At 40.4% G+C, this 16,495-nt stretch overlaps 2 protein-coding genes across 24 annotated transcripts in view; both read right to left on the bottom strand.

Annotated features, from left to right (window-relative positions):
* Positions 1 to 2,673, bottom strand: part of scrib (scribble planar cell polarity protein) — an 83,245-nt gene extending 80,572 nt beyond the window's left edge. For all 14 annotated transcript variants that reach the window (XM_050057136.1, XM_050057148.1, XM_050057135.1 and 11 more), the window contains exon 1: positions 1,625 to 2,673. In XM_050057136.1, the coding sequence (XP_049913093.1) occupies positions 1,625 to 1,783 (159 nt within the window). In that variant the 5' untranslated portion in view covers positions 1,784 to 2,673. The remainder of the gene's footprint in view (positions 1 to 1,624) is intronic.
* A 3,278-nt stretch (positions 2,674 to 5,951) lies between these two features.
* puf60b (poly-U binding splicing factor b) lies at positions 5,952 to 16,074 on the bottom strand. Of its 10 annotated transcripts, XM_050056248.1 has the most exons (12): positions 15,987 to 16,060; positions 15,307 to 15,398; positions 14,970 to 15,065; positions 13,755 to 13,844; positions 13,185 to 13,235; positions 11,904 to 12,065; positions 10,743 to 10,835; positions 9,256 to 9,469; positions 8,942 to 9,174; positions 8,240 to 8,372; positions 6,859 to 7,106; positions 5,952 to 6,747 (listed from the first exon to the last, which is right to left on the bottom strand). In XM_050056248.1, exons 3-12 carry the CDS (start codon positions 15,045 to 15,047, stop codon positions 6,448 to 6,450), a joined length of 1,602 nt encoding a protein of 533 aa, XP_049912205.1. In that variant the 5' UTR covers positions 15,048 to 15,065; positions 15,307 to 15,398; positions 15,987 to 16,060; the 3' UTR covers positions 5,952 to 6,447. The 10 variants fall into 10 exon arrangements, with proteins under 10 accessions (XP_049912205.1, XP_049912210.1, XP_049912208.1 ...); XM_050056253.1 differs by lacking the exon at positions 15,307 to 15,398 and having other exon boundaries at positions 6,859 to 7,094; positions 8,258 to 8,372; positions 8,984 to 9,174; positions 15,987 to 16,074; XM_050056251.1 differs by lacking the exon at positions 15,307 to 15,398 and having other exon boundaries at positions 8,258 to 8,372; positions 8,984 to 9,174; positions 15,987 to 16,074.
* Between the last annotated feature and the right edge of the window lie 421 nt (positions 16,075 to 16,495).

Below are 16,495 nucleotides of genomic sequence, written 5' to 3' on the forward strand. Positions count from 1 at the left end.
TATGCTTTGTGTCTGCACGCTACGCATTCACCACGACCACACGAGACATTCTGTCACCACGCATTTATGTCTCCCAGTTGAAGCCAGCACCACACAGAGAGACTGTGTCGGTTAGCTGTCTGCGCTGGAATATTTGGGTGTATCTGTCACTCAGTGTTTTTAGGGGCCATGCACCAGGTACACTGTGGATATGACAGGTATGAACTGAGTGGAGGAAATGCACTATCTGTCTGCAGGTAAGCAGGCAAAGTAGGCCTTAGTTTTCGTGACAAGAAAAGGCCCTAACTACACTGAAGATGGGTTAAATATTCAGCAGCTACTGTATGCCTGTCTTCATGAGTAGCTCTCTGTCCATCTGTGCCAAAATAGTGAGGACAAGAGCCAAGTTTGTGTCCCTAAAGTAAGTTGTGCACGAGGCCATAATTTATCAAACTAACTCAGGAAGGGCTGATCTAATACAAGTAGTCTTATGTATAAAAACTAACGCATGTCAAAGCAAAGGGGTTTTTCAAAAACACAAATGCATCCACTGCAGGATGAACAAGTTATTTTCTGATTCCCAGATGGAAACAGGCTGTCCTGTCAACACTTTGGCCTCTGCTGACCTTGACTCATTAACAATGCTCATTAGTGAATGTGCCACTTGCCCCTTTCACCACTAAGCTGAAGCCATGAAATGTGAGAGACTGACAATGTCTACTAGCACTGACCAGTCTATTCATACAAACGCACTGCTCCATCACAACCACAGTCAGTGTCTTGTCCTAATAATGAACAATGCCTTGAACTGAATAAAACAAGGAGAAAGTCGACCAAGCGAGTGCTTTGTTCCACAGCTCTGGAGAACTATAGGGAACACACAGACCAACAACATCTCCGCTTCCCTTAAAATAAACTCTTTGGCCGTGCAAAGAGAACCTTTTGTCATATTTCAAATAGTGGGTGTGTGGGTGGGGACAGCGTTGCAGTTCATTCCACACATGCCTTCCCACTGCATCCAATCCAACTGGGCAGTGATGCCTTACTACAGGCAGCATGTTGTGTGCCAGCTGTTCTGGTCAGGGTTAGTCCCTCTGAACATGCAGCGTATCCACCCTGCAGCCAGAGAACCCTCCAATCCCACTGGTGCATTTACCTTCACACAACTTAATTAAAGGCTCCAGCGCTCTTGGACAGATGAACTGCATTACCTAGCTGTAACATGCCGATGATTGTGACACTGACATTGCTGGAAACTTCTGAGATACTGTTATCCACTTATATATGTGCAAAACAAATGCACTCAGCAATGCGTGACTGAAACTTTGCTATTATTATCTAATGCTGTCACAGCACTGCAGACCAGAAAGGCCAAACCCATTTCCAAGGAGTCACGGAAGGAGGTACTTTACCTGAAAAGGAAGTACCTGAACAGGTGATATCATGCAAGCTGTTTCACCCTGACTCACCTTTGCTTTTCAAATATGTGGATTGGTCAAACTGTGTGCAAGTGTGTGGTGCTGCAGGGTGAATTTGACAGTTAAAACCGGGTAAACATCAACACAGGAGCCACTTCAGTGGAGGGAATGGTACACATTGCTGATTGACACACAGAAGACATGTTAGGGCTGTGACCCCTGCATACCTTTGGTAGCTCTTTGAGTTGGTTGGCATCGAGGAGCAGCTCCTCCAGGCTGCGACTGTAGCGGAACACCTCATCGGGGACTGTCTGCAAGTTGCAATGTCGCTTGTCCACCGACTCGACGTGGCGGTTGCAGCGCCACAGGGGGATACACTTCAGCATGTCCGGCCGCCGTGGGGGATTGGGTTGCCGGTGCTACTGAAATCTCCGCATCGGAGGGTGAAGGTCGGCGGGAGAGAGGATGTTTTGTGGGAGTGGGCTCACTCAATGTCAAAACACTCACTGTGTCCCCACGACGATCTTGAGCAGGAGGCCGAAATCCACTTAGAGACACAAAAATAATCCCTTCGATCTGTTAGCGATATTCCCAGTTTCAGTTCAGATGGCTTTCACGGATTGTCACGTTCGTCCTCGTGTCATCCGCTCCTCACTTACAACTAGCATACACCAAAAAACGAGAACTCCCACTTGGCTTAAGTGTTTCCTCACTTCTTGCACTCACTTCTTCACAGAGACGGGAGTTAGCTTGTTGTGCTACCGCCACATCCCTGAATGAGACCGAAGCTCCGCCGCGGCTAGCTGAAAAACATGCAGCCAACGACCCAGCGATGCAGAAACGTTGCTTCAAGTGTCCCAGTCATGAGTGGTGACTGATAATACACCCACTCGACTTAGGTTACAGGTAAAACATTACCTCAAAGCAGCCAACATAACACACGGAGCGAGGCGGCAGAGATTAACCCGAGTATGGCTGCGCAAGGATGTGCTCGTCCTCACCGGCTGTGTTGTTAGCAGGCTAGTTACCGTTAGCTAACACGGGCTAGTAGCTGAGTGAACGTCTTTGTGACTAGCTGCAGTTAGCTAACACTAGTATAACGAACGTTACGTTAAACACCTTCTTAACCGGACGACTCTGTGTAGTAGCAACATCCCAGAAGACGTCAAAGAAGCTGCCCGGTGACCGCGGTGTGAATGCGACGTAGGTAAAATGCCAGCAGCGCGAGCAGGAGCTTCAGCAACAGCCGCGCATCCCTCCCCTTGTTGAGCCGAGGCAGGCCGGTTTGGCGTGTGGGGGGCTGGGCTAAGTTTGAGCTGGAGCAGAGGCCACACGGTGCTGGAGCCTCCGCAGCACAGCGTTACTTCAGCGCCACCTAGCGGCACATAGATAGCTTCAACTGCTGAAGCTTCTTCAAACCTCTATCAGGAAAATACTTCAAATGTTCTTATGCCAAGAAAATTATTATGAAATAGTAAAGACACAAATCACTGATATTCGTTTAATTTCCTTGGCAAATTACTCAAAGTTTTCACTGCTGTTTTTTCTTGTTTTAAATATTTTTTTATTGACAATACAGGGAATACAGAAGCAAAGATATACAGATATAATACATACATATGTATTTAATACAAATATAACAACATCAGAGCCAGGTGGAATCTTTAAATGACCACACGAACGCCACTTGCATTAAAACGCGCATACACATTTTATGTATTTTACATGATGCGTGTTGTATGTATTATTACTTTTTCCCTACTTCAGTCTTGATCATAAAAAACATTTCCTTCATCACGGTCGGGACAATTTTTACAAGATGCCAGTGTTTTAAATGGGTAAAAATACAATCTGTGAATTAGTTTGGTTTTTTGTTGCACATATATATTTATAGAAAAGACATGGAAAAAATAAATAAAAAGTTAAAACATTGTGCAGGAGAGGTTGGGAGCCAAAATGGCTTATAAAGATACCTCCCCTATTAAATAACAACAATCATACATAAAAAGTAAAGATAAAAGCAAATAATGCCTAATTGAACAAGAGTTCCAGACTATCAAGTAATACAAAATTGTAAGAGATGTACAATTTACAAAAAAATAAATAAAAATGGAAAGACAAAGTATTTATAAGCTGAAATGCAAATTAGAAATACTATACTAAATGCCAAGTGGATTTTTGGGAGGGTTTATCACAGTCTGGTATGTGTTAATGATAAACAGCAACTTTGATCTCGATACATTTTTATTTTTTGCGCAGTGTCATATTTTTAAATTAATCCCATTCAATACCCACATACATATTTTTGTGTATTTCACATGAATATGAGTACTATTTGCATGTATCATTCCTTTTTTTCCTTCCTCTTTTTTCTAGCTTCAGTCTTGATCATCAAAAATCATCATCATCATCAATTTAAGGATTTTAACCCATTGAATCCCCTTATTTTTACATGATGCCAATGTTTTTTGTTTAGAAACAAAGAGCACAAATAGATTTTTTTTGCAGCTTTCTTATTCGTTGAGTCAAAAATGGTCTTAATGTTCTGTTTAGTTTCAAGTTCAAATACTAAAAATAAGACTGGCTAAATTTGGATTCATGAATACAATACTTGGCTAGAATGATCATCAAATTGATTACATGTAATTTGTTTTATATTATTGTTATTGTAAATTTCAAACAGTACATTCTCCCAGTAAAGAGAAAATTCTGAGTAAATGATATCAACAGTACACCAGGACACATCTCTCCAAAAGTGGTTAGCGTATGAATATTCCCAAAACAGCTGCAGCATTGTTTTTGCATTCATTTATAAACAAATAAACAATTTTCACACGTGTCTTTCTTAAATCTGAGAAGATAATGCTTATTGCTTGCTTGCTTTATTGGGAATATTCTCACCATTTAACCGTTCCATCATACAGCCCTCTCCAACAGAGAAGAAGTCATGAACAGCTCCGGTTCCCCATCTATGGTCTCTTCAAAGCCACCAGACTCCTTTGACAAAAACAGTAATTTTAGCTCACAGAACACAGGAGCTGCTGGTCTACTGATGCTTTGAGTAGTTAGCTATTTTGTGTTATTGTGTGTCTTTGGTGAATAAGAACCCTTTGAAATGCCAGTCACACAACAACACAAACAAAACATCTGTTTGGGGCAGCAGTAGACCAGCAGCTCCTGTGTTCAGCAAAGTTATATCATTATTTTTCTCAGTGGAGTCTGGCTTTGAAGAGAGTGATATAACAACTTAATTTTCCCATTGAAAATCACTGACAGCCAAAAAAAAACAACTTACATTGTTTTTGTTTTTTAGGTGGGATTTTTTTTAGGAGGCAAAGTTATGTTTTGCTGCTCCCCCTTTTTGAGGTATTTTTTACAGTCATTTTGTGTCTCTTTATAGTTATGTTGTGTCTCCTTGTGGTTGGTTTGTGTATTTTTGTGGTCATGTGGGTCCCTGAGATAATTTTGTATCTTACTGAGGTCGTTTTATGTCTTTTTTAGTCGTTTTCTGTTGCTTTATGTTGTGTCTCATTGTGGTTGTTTTGTATCTCTGTTCAGTAATTTTGTGTCTTTGACATACTACTTGAATTACAAGATGGAAAAGTACTCATTATGCAGAATGGTCCATTTCAGAACAATGTATGTTTTTCAGATATATGTATGGGTATATAATTACTGGTGCGTGAATATGTGCATCACTTTGATGTTGCAGCTGGTAAAGGTGGGGCCACTGTAAGTAAAAGTAACCATTTTGCAAAATGGCCCATTTTAGAATCATGTTTGTTAAATAAATAATCAACATAGTTAGTGGTGCATTCATGTGTACATCACTTCAGTGTTGCAGCTGGTAAAGATGTGGCAAACTGTGGATGTCCCCCAGGATCAATGAAGTCTTGTCTCAATCTGTATTACTTCATTTATTTGTTGGTTATATTTTGTATTATTAATCTGAATGTACAAATTAAGTTATCACATTATGTAATGGAGTAAAAAGTACAGTATTTGTCTCTGAATTGTAGTGAATTTTTATATAGTAGCAAATAATGGAAAACTATGCACCTAGGCCATCTGATTTTGATTACTGTAACACTGCTTTACTGATCATATTTATAAATCATGTTTCTCATCAAGGTGATTTTCAATATACAAAATAAATGTGTTAAACATCCACCTACAACGTACGCTCCTTTTAAGTATGTGGGCTGCATGTAGAGAACATACGCTTTGATAATGGCAGTACTGCAGAGTTGCAGGGCTTAAAAAAAACAAACTTTAAAGGTGAACATTCTCTCCCAAATGCATCATCATCATCATCATCAAAGCATCTGCCACAGAACAAAATCCCATTGTGGCAAGTGAAACAGGTTAATAAAACAGAGGCAAAATCCTGTCTTTGTTTGCCATTTCTCAGAACTAGCTGTGCATCTCCTTATAAAAACTACAGCAGAGGCATTTCAGAATAACCAATGTAATTTTGGACCATAAACAAATGATTGAAGTACACATTTTTACTTATGAATCAAATGCTATGCTCTAGAACAAAAAGGCGTAGTTGCAAACAAATCAAAACCAAAGGATTCTTTATTCATAACCATTCATAAAAAAATTGCATCACACTTTTTGTGAACAAACAATAACCTTTAATTGTAGAAAGGAAAAGTGTTTACATGTCACGGCAATTCCATGAAGGGGGGGGGGGGGGGGNGAGGGGGGGGGGGGGGGGGGGGGGGGAGACAGCTAAAGCAGGAAAACAAAAGTGTTACAAGATTGGTTTACAAAAATTTGAAATTTGCACTAAAAAAAAAAGGAGTCTTCACAGATCACAAAGCAAAATCTGACATGTAAATATTTTAATGAGTCCCCCCCCCAGTGGGGCATTTAACATTAATATCAACAGCAATAAAAAATAAAAAAAAAAAGGAGAAAAAAAAGGGAAGGGAAATAAAAACATAATTACAACTTTCAGAGGCCTGCATCTCTAGCTGCAGTGACTGAAATGAGTTTGGGGGGCAGGTTTGGGGATGGGTGCTGGTGAACCGTTTCAGACACTTTACGCAGAGAGGTCACTGCTGTTGAATCGATCTTGGTCATACACCTCTGCGACAACTTTGCGACCTCCGAACCAGCGGTCATTGAGGGCCTGGATGGCTTTGTTCATCTCTGAGGCCATGGAAAACTCTACAAAGATTTTGACAATAATATCTGCATCCTCTTCTTCTCCTTGCTTTTCCTGGTATATGATGACTCTGTTGACAGAGCCAAACTTCCCGCACTCTTCTGTCACCTCACCCTCTAGGTCGTCGTCAATGTCCTCTGGTCCAACCATATTTCGAAGCACCATCACCGTAGACTGGAGAAGAGCCAGGCAAGAATTTACAAAGTAAAAGATCATTTTGATGATTAAAAATTAATTAATTAAATAAAAGCTTTCATCAAGGTAAGCACTTTACCCAAATCTCACCTCTGATTTTCTAAGCAGTTTCTGCATCACCATATGTCTGGCACTGCTGCCTGAGATGCTCATGTGTTCTTGGTCACTCAACATCTCCTGCCCCGTACCGTCCTGCAGCATCTCCTCTTTCTCTTCTTTCCTATCCTGTTGGTTGGAGCCACCAGCTTGATTAGACAGGACTGGTGGCGAGGCGAGCACAGGGTTCACAAGACCGACCTGGGGAAGCACTGGTATGGGAGGGCGCACTGGAGTCACACCTTTCAGGGAAAGGCAGACATGCAGTCAGTGACATCACATGTGGAAATAAACAGAAGCTCTTGAAAGTTATACGATGCAGGATTTTCCCTAAAAAATCAATGTATAGAATCATACATGAGTAATCCTTCTCAGTCATCACTTCTGACCCTTTAGATGTGTGTGGCGATGTATTTATCTGGAGATACTTTGGGCTCTACTTGTATTTTCTTATTTTGCTATGTTTGGGACGTTCCTCACAACATGCACATGAGAAGCACGCATCCAAAAGGAACCTATGAAAAAAACGTAAATGTAGCCAGGCAAAACTGAGCTGGGGTTGGCTTTCACTTTCAATACTGATTACAAACAGTACAATTCTTGCTTAGTATACCTTTACGAAGGAAGAGCAAACTAAACAACCATAGTCAAGTAATTGCTTTCAGAGCATGTGCTGAACTCACTCTATAATCAACCACACTTGCTATAGGTCGAATTAAATTAAATATTGATCCTGTTAATAATCAAGTGTTTAAAATGGCTTCCAACCTGATACCATTACAGTGGACAAGGATAAACCCATCCTGTGAGATTTCCTCTCCTTCAATGCCGTGCTAATGACTACTAAAATTGTAAGCCTTATCAAGTCATGTGGGGGGCCCATACCAACTGGCAAGATGCTTTATTAGTGATACATACAAGTGTGGTTTCTCATTTAGCAATTTGTACCACAGAAATGACTCAATTCCTTCAGAGACTGCAACAACCCTAAAGTATCACAATTTACTCACGTTTAATGCCCTAAGAACAAAAGGAGCTTTGGGTCTGGGTAACAGGGGACTGCATTAAAGGTATAGTTTGGATCTTTGGAAGTGGGGTTGTATGAGGTCTGTAACCCCACTTTAAAAGATCCAAACAATCCCTTGTGTAGTGTAGCCAAGTTGAAAATTGAAAGAGGTACAGTATGGAGAATAAGAGAATACATTTGTTTCGTTTTCTCCACCTACCTACCTCACAATACCTACTGATAAATCCAAAGGAAATTTAAATATATGGTTGCACTGTGTATAAAGCTGTATGTTTTAAACAGCACTATAAAGCACAATTAAGAATTACTGAACTTTATTATTAAACTTTTTAAAAAATGAGCACTCACTCATGTCTTGGTACACACCTGTGATGACCCCTGGTGCCTGGGCAGCCATAACAGCCTGAGGTATTCCCATTTGCTGACCGAGAAGTTGGGGCGCGGCTAACGCCCCCAGGACTGATGCGCCGGCTACAGCCTCCTTAAGAGAGGGGGGCCGAAGACATTAGGTAAGGGAAACACACAGAGCACAGCACAAGGCAGCACAGTCAACGATCACACAGCATGGCACAGAGTGAGCTCAGCCTTGCCTCTCTTTAGTGAAATACACGGTCACCAACATTACTTCAGAACAAATTCATCGACTATTCTTAGCGAGTCATAAATATACAGCAGTGATGATAAGAAAAGTTTCAATCATGACACAATCATGAATCATTGTGACTGAAAAATAGCTGTTAATGTGTTTGTGCTAACTAAGAGAAGACTCTTAGCTTACACACCCAATCAGTGAATGGGAGGAGCTTTTATCACTTAAGATACTTTACAAAAGTTTGGTGATTATTTTGAACACATTATACTATAATAAAAACAATTAAGCCCAGAATGTTTTATATTTTAGGGCTGTTAAATTGACACTGTGTCAGGGCAGCTACTGCTTTAACGTGATCCCTACAAAACTGGTCTTCTCCCAGTCACCTTAAAAAAATGCTATGCCCATATTATCTGTGCTTTTGGTGTCAATTCTAGCTAGATCTGGGTTATATTTACCTGGAAGGCCATTAAATCCCTTTGGAAGGGATTCATACTTGCCTGGGCCGTTATCTTAGCGGTGGCTGCCGCTGCGGCCACAGCTGCAGCAGGCGGCAGACCACCAGGGGTCGTGGGGGTCAGTAGGGGCATGGGCGGAGTCACTGCTTTGCCCACCCGTAGGTACTGACCCCCCAGGTCAAAGAGGTTCATAGATGACACAGCGTCCAGGGCTGACTGAGGCTTTTCATACTCTGCAAGTGAATAAAATAGTAGTAAATAGCGGAGCGATGGCAACACAAAGAGCACGAGCGAATGAGAGCCCTCCAGCTCACCAATGAAGCCAAAGCCTCTGTGTCGCCCTGTGGTGGGGTCTCTGGCTAACGTGCAAGACTTGATCCTTCCGAAGGCCTCAAACACACTCTTGATGTCATCATCTGACAGGTCAGGGTGGACAGACGCCACGTAGATCCGATTGAAGGCGCGCGCCTCCTCTGCCAGCTGGTCAATGATGGGTTGCGCCTGACCGATGTTACTTGGCCGCCCAACCTATAGCACAGATCATACCAGCAGGGCTACTGAGTAAGGGGTTTATAGTACCAACCGAGAACGCGCTCCAGCAAAACTCCAAATCCCTGCAGCACTAACTTTCGACAGCCACCAAGTTCAGTCAAAGCCACTCTCCTACATTTATGACACAATGCTATCCTGGTAAGTACTCTCTGGTTAAGTGGACATGCATATCTATTACTGCACTCTTAAAAAGATCTGATGAAGAGGTTATGAGATCTGAAAAAGCCCTGAACAGCTCTAGCCCATCTCATTTTTTTTTATTCTTACACTGGCCTCCAGGTACAAAATACTCGAACATTTATAACTCCATCTTTTCAAAAACATTAACATGACAAGTTCTGCATAGATCACTCTCACTCTTCTGAATTCCCTCATTATAAATGACCACATATTCAAAACCAGCCTGACTGCCAAACAGATGGGGTGTCTTAGTATCTGTCAGGTGAGCATCATGAATCTTATCACTGTACTAACATACATTTCTTGACAAGTTGTGTAATATAGCCTTAAATGAGTGAAATATAATGCAACCTTCCATAGTGCCAACTATCACTTCAACTACTATGCAAATACAACACTATTTTGTAAATAAATGCGAAACTATCAAACAGGAAACTGCAGCGTTATTTCAAAACCACCAGTTCAGCCAGTCACACTGTGCACGCACAGTGTGACTGGCTGAACTGATGACGAACCGGTAGGCGAACGCATTCCGTGTCTAACATTACTGCTACGCACCCTGACATCTTCCTCTCCCTATGCAAGACGAGCATCTAAGAACGACTGGGATCTGTACTACAGATGGGGCGGCCAAGCAACACCAACCAGGCGCAGCCCATCATCAGCACACCTTGGACACAGAGCGACGCCATGCGCCGCTGGGCATCCTACTGGAACTGGTCACTTAAATAGCCTTGATGACATTGTTGAAGCATAACACACAACACAGACAGTACACTGAGCATACACCCACACATACACACGACACACGCACCTGGGAATCAACAGACACAGACAAGCAAAGAGAGAGAGAAATGAGTCACATATGAGTGATTTCACAGATCAATTAAGCATCACAAAAGCAGTTAATAACAAATTGATTCAGTATTCCAAATGCCAGGAAGGAATCCAAATCCCTGGTTAATCAAACTACACAAGAAATATATTCAAGGGAGGTATTAAAATGTTTCAATTCGTCCATGTGTACCTAAGACCTCTTTAGAGGTACTCATATCTCCAGACAACTTACCTTAATGTTTCGCCCCCCGAGCATGACTGAGTTCATCTGCTCCAGTGCCAGCTGAGCAGCCTCTGGCACATCATACTCCACAAAGGCAAAGCCCTGCATAGTCAGACAAAATGCAATGAAAACGGAAAATACACAAACAATAAAGAATTATTAGACAGCTCTGTTTGTTATCGTTAGGGCTGTCCCGACTACCATTTTTGGGGCCTCCAGAGCTTTAGTGGTAATCAGCAGCGAATAATATGCAAAGCTTTGGCTGGGGATGGAGGTGGAGGCTGAACACAACTCTTGGAAGGATTCAGCCAGACATTTGGTTTGGTGTAATTTATGGATGTTTTTGGATCCCAAGGGGTTTGGTTGGACATAGTTCTATCTAAACAAGAGTGACTTTTCTTTAATTTTAGACCAACATAAATGCTTATAATAATAGGCTTCAAATCCAAGACAATGCCTGAAAAAGGGCTGTGACTTAGAAGTACAGAAACAGCATACTAGCTCCTACAAATATAAGATTTGAGATTTATTTAAAATCTTGTTTTTTTTAAGTTGGAGTCAATGTTTCTGTTACACAGGTTAGATGCAGCATTTAAGGCCTTTTCCAAAGCCCCTCCTCTATCAGCAAAAGGCCAGTTTAACATGTGCCCAGCTAACAAAGCAACAACAGCTAACATCCAACACAAACCCATTAAATGGTCTACAATTAAATAAGATTTTACCCATTTTAAATAGCTAAAAAATGTTTTCGTACAATGTTTTGTTCGATGTTCAATGTTTGTATTGTGGCAGGCAGCCACAAATACATCAATGTATGGGAAACACTGAGATTTATATTTATATTTCCTTTGTTGTCAATTCTCAGAAAAAAAGAAAAGTCAATATGCGGTGGTCAATGCTGATATGGTGGCAGGCCACCACGAAAACTCTATGAAAAGGAAACACTGAGATTTCTATTTCTCAATTACTGTCATTACTACAAACGAAAAAAGGAAACATAACTATGACATAAAATTTAAAAAAAAATCCAAATCCAAAAACTGAAAACTAAATACGTACACAATAAATAAATAACTGTCCGATTAGTCAAATTTACAGGTCCAGCTCTAGTAATCTTCAGCATTTCAATCAAAGCAGAAAAACAGAGTTTATGCCATTTTTAACACTGACCTTGTGTTTCATTGTAACTGAATCCCACGACATGTCAATGCTCTTGATCGGGCCGAAGGGGGCAAAGGCCTGTCTGATGGTGTCCTCACCAAGCTCATAGTATATGGAGCCCACATAGACCCGACACATGATGGCTAGGGCACGTTGCCGCTGCGCTGCCACCTGCCAACCGAGGAAAACAACACATGATAAGCATTAGAGAGTAACAGAAAGGAAGACAAACACACACACACACACACACATACACTAATAATCAATGTGTATTTTCTACTGAGCTTGCTTTCCCCCAAAATAGTTAAGAGTCCAATTCCAAGTTAGGGGGTCTGGACAGGTAAATAGGGTAATAATGGGATACTGTAGTCAATGAACAGTGTGGAAAAAAATACTAACATGTATAACAGTTATAAAATGCTGATGTCACCATTTGTAATTACAGTAATGACCTCTATTCTGTTACTATTGAACAGACATATGGAGAAAAACACACTGAAGTGATTGACATGCACAGCCCTCACAAATATTTGGCTTCAGTAACTGACCTGTAGTCCAGGGATGCAAGTAAGGTAACAAAAGTAATCGTGGAGTTCAAACGAAATCCATACAAAGTCTTGATGAAAGCATTTCAAACTTTCTTCTCAAGTCTAAAGGGAGGGATGGTTTAACCACCGAAAGTTGCTGTGCTCTTTACTGATGCCTTTAAGTCAGTCTGCTTCAGTTATTTCATTCTACTACCAACAAAATATAACATGTGTCTGATTCATGACATAATGGAAAGCTGACTTGTTCATTGACAGAAAAACTTGACTTTGAGATGGCCAAAAAGATCCCTGTTCCAGCAGTTCTCTCATTTTGGTCCATTAAAGGGATTGCTATCCCTCTTTCGTCCCGTGCCAAGAACTTTCTGTTTTTAAATGAAGCAAATGCATATTTTTCAAAGAGAAGTGACTTTTCTCACATTTAAAACCCTTAACAAAGTCCACTAACAGCCAAAGAGCTTTGGCCATCTTCTAATTAAAAAATACGAATGTAAATTATCCCGTTGTGACTCAAAAAAGCAAGTAACAAGTGCTTCAACTATTAACAACAGTTACTGATCTCACAAAGGATTACTAACATGGTCGCAGGTACACTAACACTAGAAAGCCATGTTTTCTTACAAAATATGCATTCTTTGGTCAAAGAAAACGGCAGGGAATGTTGCCAAAGCAACCAATAAAAGAAGGGTAACAGTCCTTTTCCATTGGGAATGCGCACAGAAAAATAATTTAATAATCTATTGACCGATTGTAAAGGTGAGAGAGGATCTCCAAAGCCCATTGTCACTGCTGCCATCTGAAAGACAGTAAAGATGAAAAAAGTGCTGAAAAGTAGGTTAGATATCCCTTAGCTTTGCTTTTTCAAAATTGTCATTGCTTTGCTAGATAGACAAAAGTGGTTAGGCTAACACTATATTCAGAGCCTCCCTCTAAACAACATACAGTTCGAGGAGTTACCTCCCCTATCTACATTACAAATCACCACACAGCAATAAACATAAACAAGTCCCCTTTAAAAGTGCAAAGCATTAACATGATAATCAATGCCTTCTTGACGTTCTTCTCCATCTGAAAAAGAACAGAAGTAAAAGCAAGGGCACGTGGTCTACACATGGGGGCTTTTTCACAGCATGGGGGAGAAGGGAGCAAGACTTCCAGGAGAGCTCTAACAAAACTGGCTTCTGAGTCAAACGATGTCTGAATTACTTAAGTGGGAGAAGGCTAAGATATTCTGTCTAGAATAAAGACTCACAGACGACACGCGCATTACAAACTTTGTGTTTGGCAGAACACCAAAACATTTTAAACATCTCACCTGCAGGTTGGTGAGCTGTTGCTGTTGATGGGCGATGGTCTGCTTCACCAACACACTCTTAATGCTTTGTTCCATGGCATACTTCTTTGCCTGGAAAAGGAGAAAAGCCATTGCAGTACCTCACACACATCTGTCATATCAAGACTAAACACAGTCATAAATACAGCATCAGTACATTTACATGTTACTTTTTTATCCTGCACTCTTAATCCATCAGTAGGGTAAATTTCCCGTTAAGCCCACTTGCAATTGCTGAGTTGAAAAATAAATAAATAAAACAAACAAATCCCTAAATGATATTGTTTTCTGCTGTGTGACGTTTGTCCCAATGAAGCTGCTTGTTACCAGATTTGTCAAGTTATTTAAGCACATGTGTGATGTGCCTGTGGAAGTTGCAAAAAAACCTTTGGTGATTTTGGTACCCTAAGATGACAACATTTTTTGCATACTTCTACCCCTGTTTTTCAAAGTTCTTGTTTGTTATCAACATTTGAGTTATTAGTGTTTTGAGCAAGACACATCCTAGATTATTACCTGAATTAGAAATACCATTTATTTTGCAATCAAAATATAAGTTTTAGCATGATAGCAAACAGACCAGATGCTGAATCAATACAGTGGCTGCATAATATGGTGGTCCTGTATAGTTTACATACAGTTTTGTTTGACGTTAATAATATTATTACTGTCAAATGGACAGTAACTGAATGTTTATCTTGATCTATTTTTTAATCAACATTTTTGTGGCTTAACCTTAATCTTTTTCAATTAACTTCCAATTGAAAAAAGCAAATGTGTTTTCATCCAGTACAAAGAAGTGTAGGCACATAGATTACATTACAATACTTATGTCAAACATTTTCACGATAATTATAATATGCAAACAATAGTAATAAAAATAATAAAAATATGAATACATTTCACTAATATATAAAATAAATAAAGCACTAAAAGAAGGACAAATGATTCGGGCAAGTGTAGAGGACCTTCCAGCAATCTCTGTCACGCACATGCCTGTGAGTAAAAAGCTGATTAAACACTCATGTTATAAGTAAACATAGCCAGGAAAACTGGCGCTCACCAGGAGAAATTAGCATTCTTTGGGCCCTGTCCCAAACTGCATGTAAATGCACTGATTGATTTTCATCATACAAACTTCTATCTTAATCACTACAGGTACATTTAGGGAGATACTGCATGCTATGGGTTTCCTACCCTCTGAAGTGCCTCCTGCTGCTCTGGGGTGAGAGGCGGCAGGCCAAGCTTGGAGCCTGTGCCCTGTCCATTCTCCATCGTCAGAGCTTCACCTCCCTGCAAATCAGAAACAGCTATTCATTTTTAAAAAGCAAATAAAACAAACTCAGAAACATAATCTGGGGCATTAAGACCTGCCTGTATGTAAATCAATAACTGCATTTTCCCAGTAAGAAAATTCCTGCATTGCAATCAGAAGTGACATATCCTCACACAGCACAGGTTATCATTGAATATGCTAACATATACAGGACATACACCCGGATTTAAACCAGGTGGGACCGGACGAACTTCTTACCTACGCAACCCGCTAATCGCTGGGTCCACCAGACTGAGGCAGGAAAGCCCCCAAGGGGTAGAGGACTGACGGCTTTAACAATTCAACAAATTCTAGGGGAAATAAAAAATGCCTTCAGACTAGCAATAACAGAAACAGGCAGCTAGCATTATTTTTTACATTGCAGTCGAACGTTTCACATAGCCGGCCCGTCTTTCCCTCTTTAGGTTTCAGTCGGCTAACGTTAGCGTGATGCACATGAATGCTAATGACTGCTCTTATCCTAACATGAGCTACGTTAGCTAGGTGTAGCAGCAACAACGGGCTTAAAATACATTTTAACCGAAGAAATGTTTAGCTCATTCGATAAAGACATTAACCACGACATATTTTCCTTGCACCTCTATGATCATAAGCGCATAATTACAATAGAAATCACTACAGCATTAGTGAGGCCTGGTTTCTCTGTCGCTAGCTTACGTTATCTTTGTTGCTCCACAGAAGCTAGCTGTCGTTAGCTAATGTAAGGCATTCATTACTATGGCGCGTGAATTAAGCTGTATCCTCCCCAGCGTGATATACTGTTAATTAACAGGATATTTAGTTCAGAATAAATTCCACCAAACATCGCTAATTAGTTGCGCAACCGCCTCTGTAGCTGTAACATGTTAAAGTCTCTTTTTATCAAAGAATGTATTTACCGCAGTCTCCGTAACCGCCATGAAGCACACCTTCTTCGAGAGGCCCACTTAACCTCACCACTCGCGAGATCGTCGCATTTTCAATGTAAGGTATCGCGAGAATGGAACCATCGCGATGATAGGGGTGGACGTGTTTTGAATACAGTTTTTCACCTTCAACATCTCACGGTTAAGTGTTTATAATATCGTTATGATTCATCAGATCAGGAATTTCAGCTATATTTTTTACAGTCAATGTTGTAAATGAAATGCTGTATTCTTGACAGTTGGATATTAAAACTCTGATCAAATGTTTTTACTCAGGTGGTCCAAACAAATTAATTAGGCTATATTTTTCTCCCAATAAGGATTTCTTATTCTTATAGATTAGAGGCCCTCAGCATTGTTTAGGCTATGGACCCCTCAGCTTAAAGATATATATATATACACACACATATATATATATATATAGTATAAAATTATATATATAAGTTGTTAAGTATTTAGTTATATATTAAACTGAGCCTACA

Source organism: Epinephelus moara, chromosome 11 (assembly GCF_006386435.1).
Source record: "Epinephelus moara isolate mb chromosome 11, YSFRI_EMoa_1.0, whole genome shotgun sequence".
In the NCBI taxonomy this organism is placed as follows: Eukaryota; Metazoa; Chordata; class Actinopteri; order Perciformes; family Serranidae; genus Epinephelus; species Epinephelus moara.

Bases quoted from the DNA above. Each gene is read 5' to 3' on its own strand.
- puf60b (XM_050056244.1), bottom strand. From the start codon at position 16,007: ATGGCGGTTACGGAGACTGCG. The intron at 15,066-15,986 runs GTAAATACATTC...TCTGATTTGCAG, and splicing joins TGGCGGTTACGGAGACTGCG to GGAGGTGAAGCTCTGACGAT. The intron at 13,236-13,754 runs GTGAGATGTTTA...ACTGTCTTTCAG, and splicing joins AACAGCTCACCAACCTGCAG to ATGGCAGCAGTGACAATGGG.